Raw genomic sequence first — 27,134 nt, forward strand, 5'->3', positions numbered from 1 at the left:
ATTATGAGACGATTTTTTGTAGCATTTGCTTCTTCTTTTGTTATACTCTTGTGAAGGATTAATTGATTACAAATAGTTTATTTATTTTGGTAATTCTGTGTTTATAGTAACTTCTACTACACATATTTTAATTTGTGGTAGAAATAATTGAAAAAGCAAATATTTAACAATCAATGTAACTTTTTCAAAATCCAAAGTATCTGTTTATAATTCACAACTAAGACTTTCTTTCTCTTATTTTAGAATACCTCTTGTAGATGTATAATTTCGAGATATCAGGGGTATTTCTGGCACAAAATATCTAATATAATATCTACCTAATCTATTCATGAATATGGGCGTAATATATTATGAGTTAGTTATGAGATATAATATTTCAAAGCGATCACTGTATTAAATCTTAGAATATTATTGTATTACTTACGCAATATATAGAATAGTATGTAAATGAACAAATATATATTTGTAATACATTCATTTGGTTTAATATTAATATATTTGTTATAGAATCAATAGTATTTGTTTGCCAAAGAAATAGTTCAGGGATAAGCAAGGCTAGCAATATATTATTACAAATATCTATTGCTCTTATACGAGGATGTAATATTCTCAGTAGAAAACAATATCTAAGCTTCTATTAAACGACTCTCACGCTCCGACAACGTTCATATTCAACATCTTTTCATTGTTCACATCGATGCACTTTAGTGTCTGCACGAAGACAAAGGTTCAGTATTAATACCTGTCTACCAACTCCTTTCAAGAAGTTTTAATAAATGCGAGTAAAACAAGAAGCGAGGGAAAGAAAGATGACATCGTGTGTTCATGTGCCGTCGGTCGCAGCTCCTAGTCTCTATTAGGAAAAGCCTACGGCGTCCTTTATGTTCCTTGAGGCTACAATTCCTCTTCCATGAATTCCAAATGACCGGAGGGAAATCTTAGCCGTGACCCATTCAACGTCGTAAACGTATGGAACACGCAGACAAGATGATACCAAACACTATACATACTTAACATGCCACATAGTCTTGCAAATCTATTGTTTACGCGGACTCCAACATCACTAAACGCGCACATAAATTTATGTCAGAAATGTATGAAAGTAAATCAAAATCCATCGTAATTGATTCTCAAAAGCATTCATTATAATTATTATTTAGTGAAGAGTGATGACTGAAACGCTAATTTTGCTTTGGACTTAATAAAGCTGCTTAATTTGCAGTTCTATTATTCATTTTGTTATGAATAACGTCACTCCTTATAATAAACATTAATAAGCCAATATTTTTGTAATCCACCAAAACGTAATTAAATTTATGCCGTGTTTGTTCTTTCTCTCGGAGTATCGTAACTTTGATTGTGATGTAAGCAAAAAAATCGACGTTTGTTTAATTCAGACATACCGATGCGGACGGCGACGCAAAACTACTGAAATGTTAATTACGCAAAATGAACGTTGTAAGCTGACAATTTTTTTTACATCTATCTTTTTATGAAAACATTGTTTATCATATTTTATAACTTGAACGTACTTACTTTGTACATCAATAATTGCAAAAAATAAAATTATTAGTGTAAACTAATATTCTGTCATCATGATGTGATCATACTTCACACACAATCCATTGCGAAATTAACAACCATCTGTATTTTAATTTTGTTATCCCACACAGGTTCTTGAGCGTAAAGAAATGGCTGCTACGTAAGAAACATCAAATTGAATTAGCACGTAAACGTGGATGGAAGGGCTATTGGGTGTGCTTGAAAGGCACTACTCTGTTATTCTACCCATGTGATTCTCGTGAGGGCCGCTCGGTAGAGGCCGCTCCTAAGCACCTCATCATCGTAGACGGAGCCATCATGCAGCCAATACCTGAGCACCCGAAACGCGATTACATCTTCTGCTTGAGCACCGCCTTTGGTGATGCATACTTGTTCCAAGCTCCATGCCAGGTAAGCTACCTTTGTTATCTACATATTATCAGTTTACGTACTGAAGTTAACCTTTTTTAGATATAATTTATAATCTTTAATATAGTAAGCTTTTGTTTAATAACATCACTCTCTTTTTAGATCTTAGTTTTTGTGTGTGACTGATATGAAATTCGTAAATCCAAATCTCAATTTCATTTTATACAGCGCTAATAAAAAGATGTCCATAATTACAAAATAATAAGCTGAGTGGTTTTTCTAATCTTTATAAAGCTTTTATGAAAGTGATCAATAACCACATTGGCGGAAAATTAGACTCTCAGCAGCCATTTTAACAAGCCAGATCTTTATATTGCAAAAGAGGACAGTATGATCGATAGTAGATGCTGTACAAAACCATTTGCTTAATATGTTGTTTACTCAACAACAGCTGCTCTGTAATTACAGAAAGAGTTTTAGGATTAATGTGAAATTGTTATTTTGTAATGAAGTCGGAATACATTCCTATTAAAAATACCGATGCATAGAACTGCAGGAAGTTTTGAAGATCCACATTTCGAATTTACCACAACAATTTGAAAAGGATGATAGGACGGAACCTTTGAGGAATAAATCTAACCAAATACTACTTGGACATAGATACATGCTACGGCGTAAAACGCGGGTGATAAGTACATAAATATATCATGCCGTAGCCGGAAATAATAATAATATTTTTCAGTGTCAAGATGCAGAAATATAGAGGGATATTTACAATTAAGTTTTAAACTGATACTCGTAGCTTCAAGTTTTTTTTTAAGTTTTAGTTTTAAAATAATGGTGTAAAATGTTGAACATATTCATAACTGCTTGAATTTAAATTGTTAATTATTTAAAAACGGTAGCCATATTTCGTAGAAACAGATTTACTGACTCTTAATAGTTCTTAAGAGGTCCCCGCTGACTCATCTTGTAAACAAATAAATTTGGCTTAAAATGTCACTTATCTTTCTTCGAGGGCTCAGGTGTAGCATGAATAAGGCAATAAAACTTTTAAGACTATCTTCCGTTTTCGAAGTTTTGGTATGTTGTGCGACACTTTCAGCTGTGTTGCGTTTTCCAGTTTCCAACTTGGAAGTGATATTGCTTTTCAATAAGGTTTTATCGTAATATTTATCTCCTAGGTGGAGCTTGAAAACTGGGTGAATAGCATACATAGTGCTTGTGCTGCGGCATTTGCGCGTCACCGGGGCAAGACTGGGACGCTTCATTTACTCCAGGAAGAAATATACCGCCTCGAGAAAGCTATTGAATCGGTTAGTCTTTTAGTTTAAATATTTTCAAGTACTTCTCAAAAAAAACTTTTCTATGCCGTGTTAAGATTTTGTTTTATTCTTTTGTTTCGTTTTTGGCGTTCCACAACATGATCACTACTCTGCCTTTGATTGATTTGAAATACACGTAAGTATGTAATTATTGAACACAAGGCCTAACCCCTCCCTCGTTCGGAAGGAGACACTTGTCCAGCATTTATTGAGACGACACGTTACGAGTTTAAGAAAATGTAGTTGTCTGTTGAATCACATAAATACTTACGAGTATCCTTGACCTGACTTTAATTGCTCATTTTATTGGTCTGACCCAAAACGAGCATCTTATATAAATAGATTAATTTTCAGAAGAATCCAAAGCACGTCAAAACCACAAACTAAAAAGATACAGGAGTTTACTTCAATTTAATATTGTTTAAGACGTACTTTATGATTCAATTATTTTTCTCGACTCGTTTATTCCACTGCATTCCAATTCAATATAAATAGTTCCTGAACATTCGCTAAACCTTTGAGTAAGCTGTGAGCTGTAAGTTGGCTGTAAGCGGAATGTTTGTAATTAATTAGTATCGCAGAGGAAATATACCCTCGCATTTAAGAAATAGAACAAAACGACCAACACTTTATTTGGTTGAGTTTTAATATCTACAATCTACATCTTTTATTAATATTTATAATTAAAACATGTTATCATTTTGTAACTAGAGCATTGTAAGTGTCATGATTATATAGTACAATGTGTCCTGCAAGCTATATTTCATTTAGGTACAACTGTAGGTATATACCAGATAGGCACATACATTGTATACATATGTAAGCGACAGCCAGAGTCGACGGCGTGCGGTTCGAAACGTTCCTCGTGTAAATCGCGCCAATTTCTGACCCGCACCGGGTGACCGCAGCACGCATCAAAGCCTTTGTGGCCACCTCACACTACTACATATTTACCACATGTGAATATGTGCTCTGGCAGACATGTTTGCGATTAACTGTACAGCAAATAGCGGAAATGAAGCAATTGCAAACCAATTATCCACAATACTAGGGACAGTTACATTTGCATGAAAATTGCCATTGTTGAAGCAGGATTAAAGGAAAAAGGAACCCTTGAATCTTTTGATATTGGGTAGTTGATATGAAATACGAAAAGGGTAAGGGTCACAAACATGAAAATATGTTTGAGTTTAGTGAACAAGTCATACAATACAAAAAATGTGCTTTCACCGAGCCTGTTTGTAATTTTCCACTTTAATTACAAGCCACCAAGTTGTACGACTTTATGAATTTCAAATGACTTCTTGTGTTGCAAAATATTCAAAATAGATACCGTAATTAAGGACGGGAACACATGCTTGTAGTTTGAAACAATCTATTTTATCAGCGTGATAGTTATCACAGGCAGGTGGGAGCACGCGCTTATTAATATTCATAGCACACGTCATCCTCGGGCGTGAGTTCGAGGACCGCGCCCGTACTATTCAAAATACACAACTTACTTGCTCATCTTTCTTACATACGCCAACGTTTACGGTAATCCAATAATTTTGAAACGACCTATTTTTCGTATGAATAGTGCATTTACAACTTTTTCCTAGGATCATAAGCTGAAACATATGGCGGATCTGCAACAGTCTGTAGTCTCTGATCCCGAGACTCGAGCACAGCTTGCCGTGCAAATGCTCCAGTGGGAAGAAAATTTAGAGCGTCTTCATTGTGAGCAGTTCCGTCTACGTTGTTACATGGCGAGTCTGCAAAGTGGCGAACTCCCTAACCCCAAGGTAAATGTATAACTAAATTGAGTTTTCCTTCTTTCCGCACAAAATTGTGACCTTACCTAATGAAGTAGTAAAATTTCCATAACTTTTTTATTTGTCCGTTTCCAACTACAACTTTGGTGGTGGAAATAGTTTTTGATTCTCACTTGTGAGACTCAACTGCCCTCCGACGAGGGTAACTTTGTTAGACTTTATTGTTTTTTTTCCTTTTTGTTACACTGAATCAGTCAGTCTATAGTGATCATTTATTTATATTGTATATTTACGAGCCCAGTAGTCATTTGTAATCATGTTTTCAAAATATAACGAAAACAACACATCGGCCGTAATTTATCACCCATAATAAGACAGGAGAGGGGTGTTGAAATTGTCGAGTGATTTCATCGAGGTGACAGAGAAAGGAAATTTGTTGGCTTCGCTATCAAATTGACAGTTCCGTTGACCGGGGGAGCGAGTTTGGAATCTGTTACGGCACGACCCATGTCACTGGACGTCATAATGCTCCCCAACACGCGAATAATAAAAATTGCTCACAATTTTACACAGAGACGGGTCTGATTAGCGGATATATCAATATCCTCCAGGTGATGAAATATAATAAATAATACATCACGTGTATTACATTTATCCGTGTGATATCATGATAAACATATTGTACATTGTAATATACCGTGAAAAAGAAAAACTGTACAGATACAGTTAGCCGTATATTTTTACAATTCAATAAATGTTTTTTTTCAAAATTAACTGTAATTTAACCTTATTCATGTGTTTAAACTTCTACAATTTTGGTAATTTCTTTCATGTAAATAAAATTAAACGAAATTAATGATACAAAGTGGCCTACGTAGTTTATTCATACTTCTGGATAAAATTTTATAAATCTTCGTGATTCCTCTCCTCTTAAAATTTTTTAACGTGAAGCTATCCCCAAGGTAGTGAGTTCACAGCCCAACCTCCTCATTCCTGGAAGAGCACCTTGCCAAGCAGTGGAAAAGTAAAACTAAAATGCTGTATATTTGTCTTAGTCGTTGCTGACACACGTATCTCGTGGCACGAAGAGTACTTTGAACAAGCTGGGCGTGTTTACGGTGTCGTCATTCCACGCGTTCATCTGTGCGCGTTCGCCATCTCTGCTTAACAACTTGCTAGCAGGCCGTGGCGCAACTAAACGACGAGCACCAAACTTGTCACGATCTAATTCTGGCTCTAGCAGGCGATCTATGCAGGTAAGATTTTTATAGGTTTTTGTTAACTGTGATTTATGAGTGATAACATTCATATGCTACGAAAGGGATGTAAATTTTGAGACCGAAGACAACTTACTAATACCGTTTCGAAGTAGTGTGTACTACTTATAAATTAAGTATCACTTGGTATAACTGTGAAGTAAAAATATCGTGATTAAGTTAGAGTTAACTTTTTGAAGGGGTGGTAAAGTCCCGAAGCTCACTATTCCAGCACGATAGGCTTAATGCACAAACCCTTCACTCATTTCGGAAGGAAATCTTGCCCAGCAGTACTGTAATGAGTATATGGATAAGAGAGCATATATTTTTATAATAACTATTCACTATATTTAATAATCATGACATATTCATAATAATCCAAATGGCGATCTAGATTCGCATACTTTACGCCGCAATAAAATTTTCTCAATCGTGTAAAAAGGAGAAGTTAAGCCCGCACTGCATCATTAAAAAGTCGTAAAAAAGCAGTTGTTCTCCTGAACACAGTCGTAAGTAATAAATGTTAGCGTTTCAGCTAAAGGTTGCTGCGTCGTTTGAAATATACAATAGTCGCTTATATAATATTTTAGACGAATACCTAATGTGCTGACACCGTAGCTTACTTACGTACATATTTCAATTATAGTATTAGTTATTTTCAGAGGATATCCATCCTTTACAGTGTCTATATGGTTGTCTGAGAGGCTCAATTAAAAAAAATACTTTTATATGTAAATATTTCAATGCTCTTATTATAAAACCGCGCATCGGTCCGTAATCTGTGGGAAGGTATTTCCCAAGAGTAAAGTATTGTATCGTATAATAGCGATTCTATATTATACGTAGACAGACAGCCTGTTGCTATTTCTTCTTGTGGCATAAAAGTCTTACCTTAGAAGTTTCTCTGAACAATTTCTTTAAAAACAATCAATCATTCGTCAGATTTTTTTAAAAAGAACTGCTTTTCATTAATTTAATACCCGTATAGGTACATTATATTTAAAACTTTGAAATATATTATAATTTAAATTTAATTCGTGAAAAGTCTAAAAATAAATACGACGTAAAAAACAAAACTTTAGAATTGGAAATGTCGAAGTGGCGTGCCTCTTAATCCTCGGCGAGTTCGTAATATAAAACGTCACGAAAAAGGACTATTATGTTCTGGGCTTCGGCTAGTCGGCACCACAATTCTTACGACTTGTCGTTAGTCCTTACTTATTGTCTTTAAGGTTGATAAACGGTCAAAATAATTCAACTTATTACCTCATTTTACAGTTCATTGTCATAGGTCTGACAGTATAGGTAGAGACGCATAATAATTAATTTTACACCTATCACAATAATGCATACTGTAAAATTTTGTAGGAAGTCATTCTGCCTCCATAACCGGATACAACTTTAAAACCCAGAAAGCTTTTAAACGAGCTGCAAAGTTATTTTGTTTACTTTGTTAATTAAATCATTTTAGTTCCAAACAATATAATTCGATTACTCTAATTATGTAACCTATGAAAACTTAACTCTTATAAGTCCAACCCATCCCGAGGTTTGAAGCTATTTAAACAGAAGTGTCGGCACGAATGAACAGAAAACGAAGCTCGTTCCTCAACCTGCCTCGCTATAATTTAATTTGTGATAGGGATTTGCTTCCAAGTATTCAATCAGTCGAGTTATATTGTTTGTTCTGAGTTAAAGTTTAGTCTTTGAATAATTTTGTTCGTATAATGTTTTTTGCTATTGATTTTACATTGTAAATAAAACAATTTAACAAATAGGACTAATAAAAGAACGTATAGACAAAACGGGAATTATGACTACGAATAACTTGAACTGACAGTTTTCAGACATTAAAGACTCCTATTAAAATAGATATATAACGATCAGAGTTAAACATATTTTATCAATGCGGAATAGATGTCCCGTGACGACGGTGAAGCAGCTGTACGCGTTTCTCTTCCTGAGGGCACGACCGCCACTGTTGGTGTCCGTGAAGGCATGTCTGTTGAGGAGTTCCTCGCGGCTGCATGCGCTCGCCGGTCGCTCAATGCCCTCGAGCACTTCGTCAGAGTTAAGAAAAGACGTGACATGGAAGACCACAATTACTTTGTACCACATCGCAGCGATCTCATTGAGACCTACGTAAGTGACATAATAATTTGACGTGTATTTCTGTAATTTACGTAAAATTTTCACGATTATAAAATGGTGTCAGTAAATTAGTCAATTATTATGATATTTTTTTTAGCAGAAACTAGTTTGATAGTGACTTATAAAAACTTATATACATGTTTGATTCAATATATGTAAACGAATGAATGTTCCGTCCACTTTTTAGTCAAACATGACAAATCTTCCATTGTAATGGATACGCAGGCAACTTAATTTGTATTCATGCAAAGATTAGACGATAAGCCCATAAGATAGCCAATGTAATTAGTAAAATCACGATAGTGTTCAATCTTGACATGGGGTTATTTTTAAATTAAATATTCGCACAGTTATGGACGTGAAAATAAAAGTATAAATGTTTTGTGACCGAGGTTGACGTGAGTAGGGTCTGACAGGGCCCATTCCGTCACAGGCTTTGCGCGACACAGCGTGGAGAGGTTATCAAAAAGTTATATTACTGTTACTTTAGGATCAGCGAATGCGAAATGCATATGAGGAAGTTAAATCCCATTTTGCCTGTTGTTTCAACAAAATATATTACATTTGCTGAGAGACCTTAATCCTTTGAGTGAAAAGTGGAACAGAGCGCCAAGTATGTCAGTACAGGTATTATAGCTCAAATATAATGTTATTAAACTTATTTTGGCTGCTTAACTCACACATGTGAGTGTCGGCGCGTACTACCGTAAACATACTTACGGAAATGTATTCCATTTAACTTTACCTGAAATTAACTCACTACATTTTATTGTTAATTTTGATACGGCAGTGATTGGATTAAATTTTATATTTCATTACATACTGTGAGTTGCTTATAGACCTCATATAATCCAAAATATATGTAATCGGAAGGGTGTAGGTACCGCAAGTGTTTTTTTAAGAACAGTTGTTGTGTTGTAGGTATTGCTATAACCCAAAGCCTGCTTAATTGAAATATCGCCTTTTTCAAGTTTTTGATATGTGACAAATACTTATTCTTCTGAAAAGTTTTATTGTCCGACTCTACACATTTTGAAAAAATAATGATTTCATCAGCAGCGTTTGGTAAAAGTAGCAACCTGTAATTTTTTTTTCACCTCAATTAATTATAATGTGAAGGCAATTTGACGAGAGTTGTAACGATTGCAAAAGTTATTAAAAACAGTACCTACTTTTTTCTCATGGTACCGTATTACTTAGTTTCTGTATTGAAATAAAAAGTTAAACTATTCTAATGTATAGATACTCTTATTCTGTCTCTTATTGTCTAATAAATTGAAGGTACACAACCTTAATACTCCCCAATAGATTATAGGTGCCGACTGCCGGTGTATCGCACAAAACTGTCATAGCCGGTGATCAATTTTGGGTCCTCGGTCCATGTGGAGAAACTGTTTAGAAAATAAACACAACTGTAATTTCGTAACTATGTACTCGGCGCTCTGTTTGTTTTATTCGTTCGGAACTCTGCTTTGATAGAAATGTTATAAACTCATAACATGTAGCCCCTTTGACGTATTTTTATCAATGTTTTCTGTACCTTCTTTTTATATTTGTTTAGTTTTGTGACTCTCAGAGCTAATATCTACGTAGATATCTATAGCCACATCTGATAACTTAGTTGTATACAATTTGATTGTTGTATAGTTACATACACATGAGGTTGTGGAAGTGTGTGCCAAGATCCTGTATCAAGTAGAATTGCAACGCACAACCTTAGAGCAAATGTGGGGCTTCAGCGTGGAGGCCGAGCTCATTGAGAACTCTGAGCGTCAGGACGAACTGTGCTGCTACGTGAGCCGAGTCGAAGACAAGAGTGTCGCCATGCAAAATGGTAATTTATCGTCAATAACCGTTGTACCTACATATGTGCTCACTATATTTTATACTTTCATTTCGTCTCAATTTGATCGAAATGCAAGTATATTGGTTTCTATAACAATGAAAATATTTTGTTTAATACTTCTTGAGATTAATGTATACCACGTACTTAAGTACAACTGTCATTATTATCTTGTTTTATAATGAGGCACCTGCCTTGTTTACATTTGTAACAAGAAATTGAAGCGCTTTTTATTTTTGTTAAATGACGTCCGTCTATACATCGGAGCAATGCGCCAAATCGAAATCCTACCGGATGGAAGCAGAAATTTTAATCTTCATTGTAGGTATTCATCTCTTTATAATCCTGATCTGAAAAGTGAAAACAATCGTTCCAAGTATAGTTGTTTTCTGTGTCAGGTATAATCAAAGGCGACGAGATAATGGTGATCAACGGAGCGATCGTATCTGACCTAGATATGATGTACTTGGAGAGCGTGTTGCAAGAGGAACTCTCCCTCGTCATGATGATGAGGTATTTATACACACTGTTTATTTTTATGTCAATGTAGCCTCGCTCACTGGAAACTATTTTTAATCTGCACTGATTAAACTTAGTCCATTCTGGGACAACGTTTACTCTATGTTAAAACCGCTACGACCGTCATCCAAACGATGACGTCGGTTTTTAGTCGACCTAGTTTTCTGCTTTCGTTAAAATGGCATAAATCAGTTGTCTGCAATCATTTACGCTGTGTTAGCGACAATATTTCTTGATATAAAAAGTCGTCCGTTCCCATTTAGCGAGGCTCGAAGTACCTCTGACAAACAGGAAAGCGGGCGCCTAGCACCTAATAAAACGGAAGTTAAAACGCGCAGTGCCGGGGCAGGGTGGAAGGCCTGTTCATCGGCATTTCCCGCCCTCATACACCTGACCTTTAGGCGCGACAAGTTTACTGAAGCGCTCGGCGCGACCTACATAGTCGGTGGGCCTGCAGCGCTCACGGCTCGCGGCCTCTCCGCGCCTCTCCGCGCCTCTCCGCGCCGCGCCGTGCCGCGGCCATTGTGAACGACCGCAATTGAGCTCTCCACGTTACCGCGCGCGTCGAATAATGTTCCCCAACAAATGTCATCTCGAAACAAGCGCTCGCGACACGATATTATTATTGTTGTGAGTTGTTCCACCTCGCCCGTTCAAATAAAGCCTTTCCGGCTTAAAGTCGGTCGCTTTTATTGTCTTGTTAAACCTGGTGAAGTTTATGAGAATAATTAAAGCATTACGTAAGTTACATTACAGACGAAAACGCGTGTATCTACCTCACTACAGTGCACACCAATCACGAACACATAGACACAAAAGTATTATGCCTACTACAAGGGGGATAAATTACTTTTAAGCGTAAACACTATACACGAAAAATCTCTGTAATTAAAACAGAAAAGCACAAACATTTTGATAGCTGCGATGCCGTCGTTGTTGATGTTGTTCCGACTGCTGTCAGAAAAGCAAAGCATTTTCGTTTCATTTCCATTATCGCGTCTGTGCTTGAAGCGACTGATTCGTACGATATTATCTTTTGCGTCAGCGTTTTATCCCTTTTTTTCTCTTTCGCCCTTACGCATTCTTGGATAAACGGATCACATGTTGTGACTGTAAATCGGATGTTTATGTTATTTGCCTAGGATTGTGTTACGTGACGTAGATGGTGTTGAACACAGATTACCGTACACAGGTCGTCTCGCACTGAACCACCGGAGCTGACGGGGGTGATGCGCGCGGCCACAGACGACATAATCGATTCTCTCGTGTGCCCGCCGCCGCCCAGCGAGCCGCCAGTCATCTCCGACGACATGATATCCGGCCTCATCGTGCCAGCACCTGCCTGGAGTGAGTACAAACGCTTTAGCCACCTGCATCATCTAACTGAAATCATATCCACCAACAAATGATTAGTCATGAAGTCACATTCAAAATAAATATATTTTCTTAACATAGGAGTATTGAAAGGAATTTATGGATATATGGAAAATTTACAAAAATCTGACCCGAGATTGAATTTCCTTACCGGAAGAGTTTGAAATTCTTTAGGGAGCGGGACCTCTGTGATAGACGAAATTCCACACTAACAACAAACAATCTAATGATAAAACTACGATCTTTATGTAATGTTAGCTATAAACTACTACTTTACTCATTCTTTGAGTGAGAAAAATATGTAATCAAAGTTTTTATATTATCATTGTAGATGTTTTGAAAAGAGACGCTGTTAAAAATTTAAGTTAATTGTTTAAAGTTATAATGGAAGGTTCATCAATCCCTATGAACTTATGATCGAAATAAGTATTATAATAAATTATTATTAGCAAGTGGATATGCACAAGATATTGCTGGCTTACAGCCACAATTCGACAATGAAGGTTCAGGGTGGATACGGAACGATGCCAAGTATTACGTAAAGGATATATTGAAAAGTTGCTTGACAAGCGTTATCCTCGGTGTGAGTGAACATACCTACATATAACCAATATATTCAATAATTTCATAAACATATCTTAATTCTCTGCGTATAAATTCAAGCACGTGCAATTATTTATTGTATGACATCATTTTTAACTCAATTAAGCTAATTACTATGAAGCGGTTAAATGTTAAAATTGATGAATATGTGGCAATGAGGCCATCAGGTAATTATTATATAATTTCAAACCAAATTGTTTCAATACTGCATTATCGAAATGATCGCTACGATGCAGCAAGTAATATATCGATGTTTATATTATTATATACATAGTGGAGTTCTGTAGAACCAATAGGTGAATACAGAGCGTATAACGAAGCTGAAAACATTTCATCGAATGTAAGTGTACTGCTTAGTCATTGGAAGTATGAATTAGCTCGAATTCTATGGAACACATATTGAATAGTCATGTTAGATACACATTCGTGCCTTTAATACCTGCGTTGTACCATTATACAAGTAATTCACAGAATCATGCCAAGTGATTTTGTGAAACCTTCTAATAATACATTTTACAAAAGCATTCATGTTTGCCTTATACACAATCACCACATACTCTGAGAGCCACAATCAGAATGCGATACGATAGCGATGTGTAGTTACAGCAAATAAACCCCCACGAGCCTTGGCAAATGGAAGATATTCGAGTTCGCTTATTGAACGTTTCTCTCGCTCGTCATTATTGTGCGCTAACTTTGTAACATAAAAGATGATTATGTAGGGGGATGAATGATCACAATAATCACATATGTATTCTTGAACAACATACGTCACTTAATAGACTATTACTATACACTCTAAAGCAAAATAAAAACTAGGTATTTCACATTTCACAAAACGCTTAATATATTTAGGGTGAGAAAATCTTAAACAGTTTCTGCAATGTTTTCATTTAATTCACTGTCGTAAAATTATTATAAAGAGAACTTTATTGTTACGGTCATTATTTAAGGCTACCGATCCGAAACTTACTGCCCGCTATAAAGGTTTGCAGTAATTTATTTTGCCTTTCGTGTTCCAGCTATACGAGAGGCAATTATGACGACATATTGACTCGACGTGTAGTTGTTGTTTGTTTTATGACGGCTATAGGGTATCGGGGAGCGGGTTGATACTGCATTACTTTGAACAGCGAGAGATTGTAACAATAGACGGCACTTCCAATTGAAAACACATTATTTACTTACGGCATTTTCATCTTAAATTATACACAGTAAGCCTCTACTTACAATTCAGTATTAAAATACGTATCTTCCTCTAAACTCTTTAAAATACTAAAGAACGATGTTATATAATATGAATATACTTTAAATGATATTGATTTGACATTTAAGTACGTCTCGTCTTAAAAATAGTTGGTTACAGTGTTGTGCTAATTCTGCAACAAAAATAACGGTACTCTAAATAAAGGCCACGACCCCGCCTAGGGCTATTTGCTTGTGCCCGATGTTGACTTACCGCGGCCAAAAACTCATTGTGTGACTTCTTGTCATAAAGCGGCCTTTACATGAAAGTTTCATCACGAACATTGTAATTTCCTCTCGTGTTATTGAAAAGTGAGCATCTCTTTTGAAAACAGCTATATTGAACATTTTGATTTCACATTTCTTAATCTTTACGTATTAAGAAAGGATTTGTGGATATGGTGAAAGGAGATGTTTAAATGATCGTTAGCATTTTACTGACATTTACGTTTGACGATGTATGTATTTTTATAGGTTCGATATTTATCGGGCGGGTTTGAGTTGCAAATATCAAAGAGATGCGTAGTATAATAAATATAGAAACGTTTGTAAGTAAAAGGTAAAGTCGGGGCAGGAATATATCGAAATGAGTTATTCAATTTAGCTTCGCGGAAACTCTTACGTACGTTAAAATTTCGTTTTAGATTATGATAAAACTCTGTTGTTACCGACTGTAATAAAGCTTTTCATATTGATGTCTACATTGTATTACATATTGCAACTGTACAATTATTATAACTTAACGTTGTTCAAGTAATTAGTTCGATAAGCAAGACATCTTACAATCTTACTCCGATAAGTACATTGTTAATCATATACACGTGACTGCCAAATATATATTGTTTTTACTATAACATACAACTTATAAAGCAAAAAAATATTATTGTCTCTACAGATGTCAGATTTTGAAGTACTAGTTTTTTACAAATTAATAATAATTTTTTTTGAACTATATTATTACCTACTTAAGTAATTGTGAGAGCAATATAATAAACTATTTACAGTAAACTGCTTTTACAATAAGAGTCATTGTTGTTTTTTTACACATTTATATCTTCAACTTTATATGTTGTTTGTGATATATCATATTTCAAGAGATAAACCAAACCGTAACAATTAATTAGTGTAAGAGTTAGAGCATCGCTACTCAAACCGCGTAGTGTTATATAATTTGTAACAAAATATCTCTGCCACTTTCCACTTTGGTTACAATACTTACAACCACCTAGGAAGTTGGTAAATATAGTCTACATCAAAATAAGTACCTATAGAGTTTTGTTTTGTTTAAAAAGAGATAAATATCTTTGAAATTCAATACAAATAAAAATGTAATTTACATAATGTAGAAATTACATTTGGGAACAAAAGAATCCCATTACTGTTACCATTATCCGTTTAACTTTTATTATTTGACGCAACACACGAAAGATTAACCAAAAGCTGGAGATAAATTCATTTTGTCTATTGATTTTGCGTAGCGCGGTCAATTATAAAGTTAGAGAGTGTTTAACATAATTATATGTTGTTGAATTGCGCACAGGTAAGGAGTTATACAGCCCCGAGACTGACGCGCACGGCGGCGATGCGGTCAACTCCGGGCCGCCTAAAGTCAGCTCCAGAACTAACTCCTTCGAGATTGAAAATCTACTAAAGGTATTTTACAAAATAGTAAAAATTACATTACCTCGCTCGTCACATGCACGCCTCTGCGACTTAATCCCCGATTCAATTATCTATCTCTCCGAGAATATTCCCGTTTTATTTCGTTAGCGTACCCGCATGGTAATGTCTCTCTCGAAAATAATAATCGTCTCTGGAGATTCAGTCAGCGTCCCCTATTATATCCCTTCCTCTACCTTTAGGGATTATCTATATCTATCGATTATCTTGCTGAAGCTGTCTCCAAATATAATACACATAATCCTTCAAGTACAGTTCCTTCGTAATTGGATTCTTGTTTCATGAGAGATGTCTTTAAACTTATGTAGCTTTGATTCTCAACACAACTATTCCAAAGTAATAATGTTATTATACCTGATGAGTTACGATTATCACTGCAGTCGTAAACCAAATGATAAGTGGACATGAATTCAGGTTTTAAGCAACTTTGGACAATACCGTTAGCGCACTATTGAAACTTTGATCATTAAAATACTAAACTTAACGGCAATCGCCTAGCGCTTGGTTACGGGGAAACGGGGTAAACAGTTAAAACTAAGAAATGTGTAAAGTGGGAATACAACCTACTATTTGTACCACCGGTTCTCAAAACTTAGTTTCGCGAGTAGTTCTTTATGTTCTGGGAGTCGTAAAACTTTATCTATCAGGAATTTCTGAACACTAGTACAGTTAAAAACATTGTATTGTACATAATCAGAACAACTATTCGGAAACATATAGGCTCAATATGTCAGACTGCCTGTTGTCTGTTTCATGATTTAATATCTTACCGATCGTTATGGTCTACCAACCTCCCATGTTATGATGGTAATCGCAAACTAAGATGTGTGTAATTATCTGTGTTTCCTTATCTCTTGCTTATTTCAATGAGACTGGCCAGTTTGCCAGCACTAAATATTGATCAGAAGGAGGTAATTAGTGAATGTGCTGTTGGTGACGCTTGTGTTGTGTGACGTCAGAGTGCGGAGCAGGTGACGGGATGGTGCCGCTCGCCGGCGGAGACGCGCCGCGGAAGTCCCACGGGCAGCGTAGCCAGCGCGGCCGCCGGCACTCCCTCGCGACATCTCTCTGACGCTGACAAACTCAAGAAAGTTCTTCTCGAACTGGTTGACACCGAACGCGCGTATGTCAAGGTACCTATGATACTATCATAAATAACGGTCATAGCTCTGTTATCAAATTAAAATAACTATACTTTTACTATTCCAAAGCTGTGTGCTGGGGAATAAAGTGTCGAATAGAGCCATTAGATTATTTTAATTTCAATTGCAAGTTCTTATCTAAGTTTCTGTTATCTAATAGCAAAGTGTCAAATAGTTATCTACAGATGTATTAACCACCTTAGTAAGTTCAAAACACATTCGTGGATAGTTAGCCACCTCGAACTTAAACTGAAATAACTTGGACTGCGGGTAGATTGCTTCTTAAATTGAATAAATGCTTTAACGTTTTCCGTGTCTAATAGCTATTTCACAACTCCATCTTGCAATTCAGATAATACAGTGGAAGATAAATGAATAGTCGAGAGTCACCTTCGCGTGTATAAATATTCATCAAGGCGTAAAGTTTTGATGGATTTATAAAACGTATTCAAAACTTTGTAAAACTGGTCGCACCTGTTCTGCGGACTAACTACCGGTTAACGATTAAAAAGTTCGTTTCAAATTTATAAATCCTTAAAACGAGTTAATTTGAAATTTACAGCCACGTTAAGGTATTCATAAAAACTTTTAACTGCAGTCAAGACGCTTATAAAAGTAATGGATTAATGAAGTAAAAAAGTAGAGCCGTTGGAACTAAAGTAATATTTTTTAAGTGTCCGTTATTTAATTTCTGTGCGAACTTTCTGAGAGTGAAATAGAATCAGTCGATGTTTTGCTGTTTTATGACTAGATGATATGTAACTATTGGGTTGTTTATGACTTTGTCATGTATACATGAACATTTTAATAATGTGCAATATCTATTATGATAAAACAAATGATCTTAAAACTTTGAGATAGAACGTAAGGATCGATTCATAACAGCAGTCTATACGCAATGTTATTGCTTACAGCATCTTAACAACTTATTGGAAAACTACCTGGAGCCATTGAAGAAAGAAACTTTTTTATCAAACGCCGAGATCAATGCTTTGTTCGGAAACATTCAGGAGATAGTGACTTTCCAAAGACAATTCCTGCAAAACTTAGAGGAAGCGCTCGAGGCTGAACCTAACTTCCACCACTTTGAATTTTCTAATCAGTTCAAGGTATACAACATTAACATTTGATAATATTATCTATGTAACAGTCATGTATACAACACTTAAATGACTTTATTTTTTTCAGAATGTGCTCTTCGCAGTTGGAAATGCTTTCCTCTACTACGTTAACCATTTCAAATTATATAGTTCATTCTGTGCCAGTCATAGTAAAGCTCAAAAAGTATTACATCCAAGTTAGTATTTTTGCCTGAATTTTGTATTTTAATTAGGTATGTGGTCTTCAGCATCGTGACTTATACCTCTCGATTTTTCTCTATTGTAGACGAAGGCAATCAGGCTTTACAAGAATTCCTTGCGGCTAGAAATCCAAAACAACAGCATTCCTCAACTTTGGAGTCGTACCTAATTAAACCTATACAACGGATATTAAAGTATCCGTTGTTACTGCAACAATTGAGAAATTTGACTGATGTTAATTCCGAGGAGCACCTTCATTTAGTGGGTGAGGAAACTTGTCATTAAATTAACATTGTTTTATAAAATAATTACGCAGACTGTAATTATAAATTTAACATAACTAACGTCTAATTGCAGAGGCTCTAAAAGGTATGGAAAAAGTTGCGGAACACATCAATGAAATGCAACGAATACACGAAGAATATGGTGCTATATTTGACCACTTGTTTAGACAACATCAAAAGTCTTGCAAGCAACCTATAGATCTAAGTCCTGGTCAGTATTTTAACCAACATTTATTAATCGAGATATATTCATACGATTAATCTCGTTACTAACTGTTTTTTTCCTTTCAGGTGATTTGTTATACTACGGAGGTGTAGAATGGTTAAATATTTCAGACTTTTTAGGAAAAATAAAAAAGGGTTTGGAATTGCATGCAATGTGCTTCGTATTTAAATCAGCAGTTGTCTTCCTTTGTAAAGAAAGACTGAGGCAGAAGAAGAAACTAATGGTAAGTCGGCGCTAACTAAATAAAATTACTTACATCAATACAATGTTTTCACCGTTAATCTATTTCAAATTGGAATCTATTTTAAATAGGAATCCCTATTCCTTTTTAAAAGGAATAGGGATCCCTATTTAAAAGGATTGGTCGCTACGAATTTCATAACTTCAAAACGGTTATATTTTAATATCTCTATACATTCAATAAATACAATTGAAATTGAATTGGAATGTGTTCAGGGAGTATCGTCTAAGAACAACTCGAACGAGGTGGAGATCATTCGGTATCAGGTGTTGATACCGGTGACGGAGGTGCAAGTACGCGCCTCCTCCGCCAAGGACATGGACAGTCACTTCCTCTGGGAGCTCATCCACCTGCGGAGTCAACTACAACGACGCTCTGAAAAGGTTTACGTACTCTCTAACAGGTAAGTCACTCTTACTAAGATATAGTAGAACCCGTAGAGCTAGTATAGTGTGTACATTTACCACAATAACATTAACTCAATTGTATAATTTTAATATCAATTATTTATCGATTATCGCACGTTAGATTATGAACGTTATGCAATGACTACTACATAATCACAAAGAAAACATTTCCAAAAGAAGTGTGACTTGTTCGCGCAGCACGGCGGACTTCCGCAACGCGTTCCTGAAGACAATCCGTCAGATCATCCGCGAGTCCGTGCGCAACATGTCGCTGCCGGCGTCGCGACCCGCACCCGCACCGCCTCGCGCGCCACACACCCTCGACCGGGACTCCGTCAGACCTAAGCACCAGGTATTATCACGACACTTTTGTTCGATTTAGCTTATTTTTACTATATCTCCATGCAGCTAAGTTTGATATACTTAAGCATTACTACTGAAGAAATTGCATAACTACGCCTCTAAGTACCTCGCTTTCCAATTCTCAGGTACAAGTGATGCAGGGATCCCAGACTCTTGGTAAAACAAAAAAGCCTAAAACTATGGGACAGCGGCTCTCAGCTGGAAATATTGAGGCTAGTATTGTATTAAATACATTTTATTAAGCGATACACACATTTTAATAAAACCTCAAGTATAGATGTAATCATAGATAACATTTGAAATATTTGTCAAAGAGTCTATAATGTTTTTTTATTTGGTAAAACGGAATGGTTGTTTTTATAGGTTGGTGAGTTATCCCGCGAAAATTCGCAGGATGCGGAGGAACCACCACAAGAACCTCCACCAGAAGAACCAGCCTTCAGGCATCGCAGTAAGACGCTTGGAGACCCTATAGGTTAGTATACAATTATCCACGCTTGATAAACTGTATTATTACAAAAGAAATTAATATATTAATATAATATAGGTTTAATTCTACTTACAATATTTTAAAATACGTTTGACTAAGAACACAATGCATAATTTCCAATTTTTTTGTTGTTCCGTTAATCACCGTTTGACTAAAACATTGCTCGGTACCTACTATCTTGTTATATAATGCTAATGACTAAATATTTGTATATATTGCACAATATAACTGTTATACATTTTATCGGACGAGCCTGATAAAGTCGAGTGGCTATTAAATAATGTATGCTTAGAATATTGCACGATTGTTGTACTAACACGCTGGCCACTAACACAGAGAGCAGCGCTAAGCGCGCGCCGCCTCCGCCGCCGCCGGTGGAGGACAAGGCCGAGCCCGGCTCCAAGTCCGAGGGCGAGGACGAGCAGCCGCCCCCGCCGGCCAAGCGAGGGTTAGGCAGAACTCCCAACCACCTCACGCTCAGGTAAACATATGTATGGGTTATTACACAACCACACTCCGTACCTACACCCAGTCAGTCGGCAACAGTTAATTCGGCACACTCTACTACGAGGTCTCGAATCATCCTCCAAATTGCAGTAGGTTTGCTTGTTTCTACTCATACATATGTCACCATTCTTTCGTCAGTGTTGCCAGACTCTTATTCCTGACCTGAATTAAAAATAGTCTAAATCTATTGAATTAACTATGCAACTCAGAACTGCAGGTATATTTCATTTAATAACAACACTTATACACTTTCAATTAAAAAAAGTAAACATCTGGCAACACTTTTAATCGCGTTCCCCTTAACTAATGGAGTACGCTTAAATAGTTCGTATTTATTTCGCAGTACGACTTCGACTTTGAGTGCAGGCAGCACCGGCAGTCAGGCAAGGCTTATCCAGTCTTCGCATCAACCCACGCAGTATCAACCCACAATGGTCAAGGAACTAGGTAAGCAGGAATCGCAGTCTCTTAAATCATCTCCAGAGAGGAAAAGTTCCTCGGCATCGGAAAAGAGAATCAAAGTGATTAGATCCTGTAGTGGAAGCAGCATTAACAGGGATAGGTCTCCAAATCGCTCTATAGACCATACCTCACCGGACCGGGATCGCGTCACCAAAGTTATTGTTTGTAAATCTCCAAATAAATCAAGTTTGAAGCAAACGAAAACACTTCATCGTTCACCTAGAGGAAGCTTTGATCAATCCAAGTCTCCTCGCGGATCTATTGACAAGTCACGCTCCCCTCAGCAAAGTTTTGACGGGTCGCGATCACCGCGTGGTAGTATCATGAAATCACGCGAGAGCAGTGTGGACCGTTCGCGATCACCTAAACCCGCTCCTAAGAAGGGAATTATGCGTACTCCTCAAGCTAGTTTTGACAAATCGCCTTGTAAGTCTCCTAACCTAAGTCGGCGATCTTCCAAATCGGGAGGAGAGAAGCTGGCAAGGCTCGGAACAAATTCTTTGGATAGAATGACTCACTATTCACAGCTGGCAAAGGCTGAAGACAAAGCTATGAAAATGGGAATCGTAGTATCAAAATCGACTGAATCTATCGCTAAGGCAATCGAACATCCAACATGTGTTCAATGTTACCTGTCTGGGAAAAAACAAAGTAAAACCTCCTAGCATAAGGGGAAGGGCAAGTCCCCCAAATCTCGTCGTAAATCTATGACAACACAATCGATTCTCACCTCGTCAGATCGCAGCAGCATCGAAACACTTGACGATGCTCCAGTACATGATCGTGCTCACGGCACACCCGCGCGTCATCATGATAGAAATGAATTGTATCAGATACACGTTTAAAACTTTACCAACGATTCAATATTAGCCAATAAATATAAACCTGGATGTTACACTTCTACCGGACTATGACAATATACAGATATAATAACTTTTGTGGAATTAAACTACTGGAACGATTAAAGAATATTACAAAGACTTTGAAATTGTGTCACATTTAAGTGACAATGGATTGAGAAAGCTAAATTTTAATACGATTAAACCTGAGTCAATCCCAACAATGTGGATTTCAGTGAAATAATTAAAAATTCTTTCAGCATGTAGACGTTCAAATAAATGGTATACGGGATAAAAATTTATCGTAAATTCGATGTCACAGTATAACTAGAAAATAGCATAATTCCACAACTTTTAATGTAGCAGTGTACCTCCGTAACTTATAAGTAGACACAATATTTATGACAACCATCATATATAATGGCATATTGTGAAGATAATCAAATTCTAATTCTAGATAAATCCAAGTGCTAAGTGTTACATAATAATGGCTGTGGTATAATTGTACTGATGTTAATCCTTTAATCACCTTCGTCATAGTATTCTTCTTGTTAATTTTATTTATACTGTTATTATACATCCCAATAGATTTAATATATTATTACGTAGACGGCCATGGATTTGTATCGTTAATTAAGTCTTCCATTTCTAAGTATCTATAAGTAATGATATTAATTTATTTATCTCTCGCATTTCTTCAGTACCTGCTCAATTTAGTATTAAACTTACAAGTTATTAATTATATTCCACAGATATTTGGTAATCCAAAGATATTATAATATATATGCCATTGCATGCTAAGCATAAAAACTTGTTCATTTACAGCATGGTCATTTTGTTTTAAATCTATACATACAAATATAGATAGGGTAATATTTCAGAATATTTGCACCAAACATTTAAAGTTGTTGTGGCCGACATTTAAGCTTCATCTAAATACATAAAAGTAGCAACATAGGCTGATTGTGTATTGTATTATTGTAGCAAATAACAACTTAGTGTTGTCCATTACTCTGAAAGTACCTGAAACAACTCCGTATTTGTGCTCGTTGAACGGAACATGACCGGCCTATAACTCTATGACACATTTGCTGATTGTTCCAGGTACTTTATCATTATAGGGAATGGTTATAATCCGTTATAGTAAAATATTATGTCGAACTATATGCATTATAAAGATACTCACACCTATAATAAATATTGTGCTATACAATTTACTGATAAATAGGCTAGCTAATGTATATCCAAATTATAATCTAACAAAGATATTTAAACTCTTTGTTCACGTAGTGCTTTACCTAACCTCCGTAGCTGTGCACTGATTCTCTGTCAAAGTAGGTGATGCACTCAAGAGCAGAATATAAATGTCATCGTTAATATGTACCTATTCAATAGCAAATAAAGTTAATGTATTCAAATCCTAATCGGTGCACCGTAGAACCTAAAGTTAACTGTGTGTATCTAGGCTACCGCTTAAGTAAAGTAAGTAGATGTACCTACTGCCGACCACTGTGGTCAAAGCCACAGGGCTAGGGCCTAAAAACTTAATACCGGTTTTTTTTTTCAATTAAACTCGAGTATAAAAACATGCTATCAACCGGTTTACTTGTGCGCTATCCCTGAAGCTTTCCTGTTCCTAATTCGAAAACAACCATTGTTAGTATTTCATTACACTATAGTGCCAATATTCTTATCACTACTCTCATTACGATCACGCTTGAAATAAATATTTTACTGAACCTAGATCGGATTGGGAGTTCCGCACTGCAGTGCGTATTTGGACATAACAAAGGTGGCACTCACGAATGATTTTCAAGCCTTGCCAGGGCAGAGCGGCGCTGAGCACCGCTTGAATGTTCGATGACTAGGTCTCGCTCGCGGTGGCGCTCGGCCCCCGCCCCCCCGCCAACACTCGTCAAACATTCAACTCTTTGGTCGCGCGCGCACTCCCGGCGATCGGTCCGCCCCACCCGTCCAAATTCCGTCGTTTTGCCGAGAGGTGATATAAAGAGTTCGGTGTTTGGTGTGTTGTAGGATCGCCGGTGTGGAAACCGCGCGACATGTCGACCGAGGCGGGCGGGGGCGCGGGGGGAGCGGGCGCCACCACGCTGCCGCGCTCCGGCCGACCCGCGCCGCGCCACCACCACCTGTCGGCCAGCCGCAAGTCGCTCGCGCCCGACCACCGACACTAACACCACTGTACACAACTCCCATACCAACCCTTTCTTTTTTGTTCGACGTAGCCGGTCGGAGATGTCTATTGCGCGGAAGTGGAACTCTTCTACCGTTTCTCTGGATGGTAGTTCCAGTTTCTTCTCAGAAATCTGATTTGGGTGATTGTGTTGTTGTGATGTATGACTTATATGACGTCAATACGCCACTGAGATCAACTCCCCTTATCGGGTCCAAAGATGTAAGCAAAAGTTCTACAGCCGCGCCATTGCCATCGTCTAACTTGTCCGCCAGCTGCCACACCAGCACTACTCGACCGTTTCTACCATGCTTGTTTTGTATCCCCAAGTTTTGTACGTTCGGTCATTTTCTACGAGTCCTTGATCAGTTTATGCTCAAATTTTCCGAAGTTCATGTTATTTAAGCTCAAAGTTTACATGTTTATCTATATGAAACAGTCGTACGTTATTTTTTTCCTTGAGTACGCTTTTGGGAAAAAATAACTGTTAGGTGCATAATCCTGTGCCCGTAACGAATAAGACTGCGTGCGGCTCTTGTGTGAGGTATAGTGTACCTAATGATACATAATAAAATAGTTTGACAATACCCACAATAAATTCACCGTTTTCAGTGAGAACCCAAGTTTTTGTAAAATACCGCGTTCTGACTGATGTTTGAGAAACGAATCCTAGTTACTTGCACGATCCTTCGAGATTCCTAATGTGATAAGACGTATTAATCACAATGCATGATTAGTTATGTGTCAATAAATTAAAAAATCAAGGTTTGACTCAAAATGTTCTGCAGTACAGTGTTGCGTCGTCGTATGGACGTCGTACGGACTTCCATGTTGAGTCAAATTTATTATTTGAATATAATGTCTGCCGTACATAAAAATGTACTTTATATTAATAGAAAATAAGTTTTATTTATAATCGACCTACGTAACACGTTTACTTAGGTAGGTCTATTTTATAACTACAAATGAATGACAATATCAATAGAAAGTCGAGGAAATAATCGAGTCACTCTACATACATTAGTTTCAGTGTTGTTAATGGACATTTTTTTTATATATGATACCATTTGTTACCTTCGCATAGACAGATACTCTAGTCCCTACACAATGAAATGCAATGTATTTAAATGTAAAGTGTAGGCCCGGTGCGCTCTACGACTCTACGGTATCTATCTCTCCTCGCGATGACTTTCTACTTTAGCTTAATTTAAATTTTAGTTTGATATACTTTAAGTATTTGACCTTTATATACATTCATTTTGTACGGACAGCTCTGTGCCAAATTAGGTACTGTCTACACCTCCCTATGCTTAAATACTTAACGTGAAGATATTACTGAATAAATAAATATATCGTGAGAGTAGTTAGCTGTAATGTATTTGCGTTTCATTTTCGTCACATTGGCAATGCAATACTCACTACCCTATAGTTCAAAATGCACTCACCCAATGGAAACGTACACTAGGTAGTTTTGATAATAATTTCTCTTCGTGATCAAATTCGAAAGTTCTATCATAGGCTAGGTGAATGATATGACATGTATCCACAATTTGATTTTTATAATTGAATGTATTATAATTGTATGTATATGATTGTTTATTTGCTGTAATATATTGTAAATGTTTTGACTGCAGTCGCGGAAAACTGTAAACTGAATCGAATGAAATTCTGTGAAACAGCGATGTAAACACAGTCGCGGAGAGTGCCTGTTTGTAATATATTATTAAAATAGCATAACTAAGATTAAGTGCCATATAGCTGTACACGCATGACGCATTGATAACATAAGCGAAATGATCCAGGCGAGTAATAATGTATTACAATGAGGATGTACGGCTCTACGCTAGGTCGGTAGCATTTGGTTAGACTTGATGTCGGGACATATCATCGGCGGTGGAGCACTCTCGTTCAGTTTATGAGTCTTCCAGCGACACTCATAACTGTTTATTAAGTATTTAGCAGTTATCTGGTATATATCTATACACAGTATATATCTACGACGTTTACATTATACCTGTGTAATTTATATAATTATCGTCACCACACATTATATTTTCAACTATTCATATTATTTAAGACTTTATTTTGTGACTTATCGAAATAAAACCTGTTTATTAATATACATATGTTAAAATATTCGAATTTAATAATTACGAACTTATACAATCAATTTATAGATATTATTATACTAAGAAAATTATAATTAATAAAATGAATAAACAAATATGAGTGAAAAATGAAATGAAGGATGAGCTCATTAATTGCGATTGTATTTCATACTTCAATGACATTTGAAAAGTAATGTAGGGAAATGAATGAATATTTAGAAAGACTTATTGAAGTAAAATACGAAAGTAACTAATGTTATAATAAGTATTGAACTTTTATAATTTGTCGTCGTTATCGTTTGCTGATTCAGTTCATTTTGTTATCACGTTAAGTCTGTGTATTAAAAAGATATTCTCCTATGTACAACGTTAGATATGATCGTTGTCAAACTACTTTATAGATAAAGAGTTTGAAACTTTTGATACGTATGAAACAGTTTCGTGCACTCTTAATGTCAATATATTATTTCTTGCTTTTGTTATGTCAATTTTCAATTTGTTTCATTTTATCCTTAATGATTTGTAAAGAATATCTGGATCTGTTGAACACTGTAGAAATGGTTTCGTTTCTGTTCGGTGTGTTCCACTCTGGGTTACCATTTTGTTGGATCGTCTAAATTTAAAGTGCCTTCACATATTTTAAACGAAGTGTGCACGTTGCTCGGATGTTTCATAAGTGATGGTAAGATGATCTTCGAAGTAGTTTGTCAATGCAGGCTAATGAGAAATAATATTGAGTCTAGTATCCTTTAGTGGCTTCCAAAACGACTAGTCTAATTTACAATTTTAATGTATTTATTGTTTTCTTAAGTATTTTATATGTTAAATTTTGTGACACGTATGAAAATTACTTTTTATTGCTTATGAATAAACATAAAATATAAACTTTGTGCAGTTTTTCTTTATCAAACA

At 36.3% G+C, this 27,134-nt stretch overlaps 1 protein-coding gene across 21 annotated transcripts in view; it reads left to right on the forward strand.

The window, feature by feature from the left end:
* sif (guanine nucleotide exchange factor still life) overlaps positions 1 to 27,111 on the forward strand; it is an 83,170-nt gene extending 56,059 nt beyond the window's left edge. For 12 of the 21 annotated variants that reach the window (XM_076114469.1, XM_076114470.1, XM_076114467.1 and 9 more), the window contains 21 exons: positions 1,674 to 1,953; positions 3,096 to 3,227; positions 4,838 to 5,020; positions 6,046 to 6,246; positions 8,164 to 8,388; positions 10,045 to 10,231; positions 10,639 to 10,753; positions 11,952 to 12,106; positions 15,522 to 15,634; positions 16,621 to 16,794; positions 17,718 to 17,912; positions 17,992 to 18,100; positions 18,190 to 18,369; positions 18,462 to 18,599; positions 18,680 to 18,837; positions 19,071 to 19,258; positions 19,440 to 19,614; positions 19,751 to 19,837; positions 19,989 to 20,100; positions 20,452 to 20,596; positions 20,966 to 24,100. In XM_076114469.1, the coding sequence (XP_075970584.1) occupies positions 1,674 to 1,953; positions 3,096 to 3,227; positions 4,838 to 5,020; positions 6,046 to 6,246; positions 8,164 to 8,388; positions 10,045 to 10,231; positions 10,639 to 10,753; positions 11,952 to 12,106; positions 15,522 to 15,634; positions 16,621 to 16,794; positions 17,718 to 17,912; positions 17,992 to 18,100; positions 18,190 to 18,369; positions 18,462 to 18,599; positions 18,680 to 18,837; positions 19,071 to 19,258; positions 19,440 to 19,614; positions 19,751 to 19,837; positions 19,989 to 20,100; positions 20,452 to 20,596; positions 20,966 to 21,749 (4,036 nt within the window). In that variant the 3' untranslated portion in view covers positions 21,750 to 24,100. Of the gene's footprint in view, positions 1 to 1,673; positions 1,954 to 3,095; positions 3,228 to 4,837; positions 5,021 to 6,045; positions 6,247 to 8,163; positions 8,389 to 10,044; positions 10,232 to 10,638; positions 10,754 to 11,951; positions 12,107 to 15,521; positions 15,635 to 16,620; positions 16,795 to 17,717; positions 17,913 to 17,991; positions 18,101 to 18,189; positions 18,370 to 18,461; positions 18,600 to 18,679; positions 18,838 to 19,070; positions 19,259 to 19,439; positions 19,615 to 19,750; positions 19,838 to 19,988; positions 20,101 to 20,451; positions 20,597 to 20,965 lie in introns of all 21 variants that reach the window. The other 9 variants (XM_076114478.1, XM_076114487.1, XM_076114486.1 and 6 more) reach the window with 6 other exon arrangements.
* Positions 27,112 to 27,134: the final 23 nt, after the last annotated feature.

The sequence above is a fragment of the Anticarsia gemmatalis genome, chromosome 5 (assembly GCF_050436995.1).
Source record: "Anticarsia gemmatalis isolate Benzon Research Colony breed Stoneville strain chromosome 5, ilAntGemm2 primary, whole genome shotgun sequence".
NCBI classification, from domain to species: Eukaryota; Metazoa; Arthropoda; class Insecta; order Lepidoptera; family Erebidae; genus Anticarsia; species Anticarsia gemmatalis.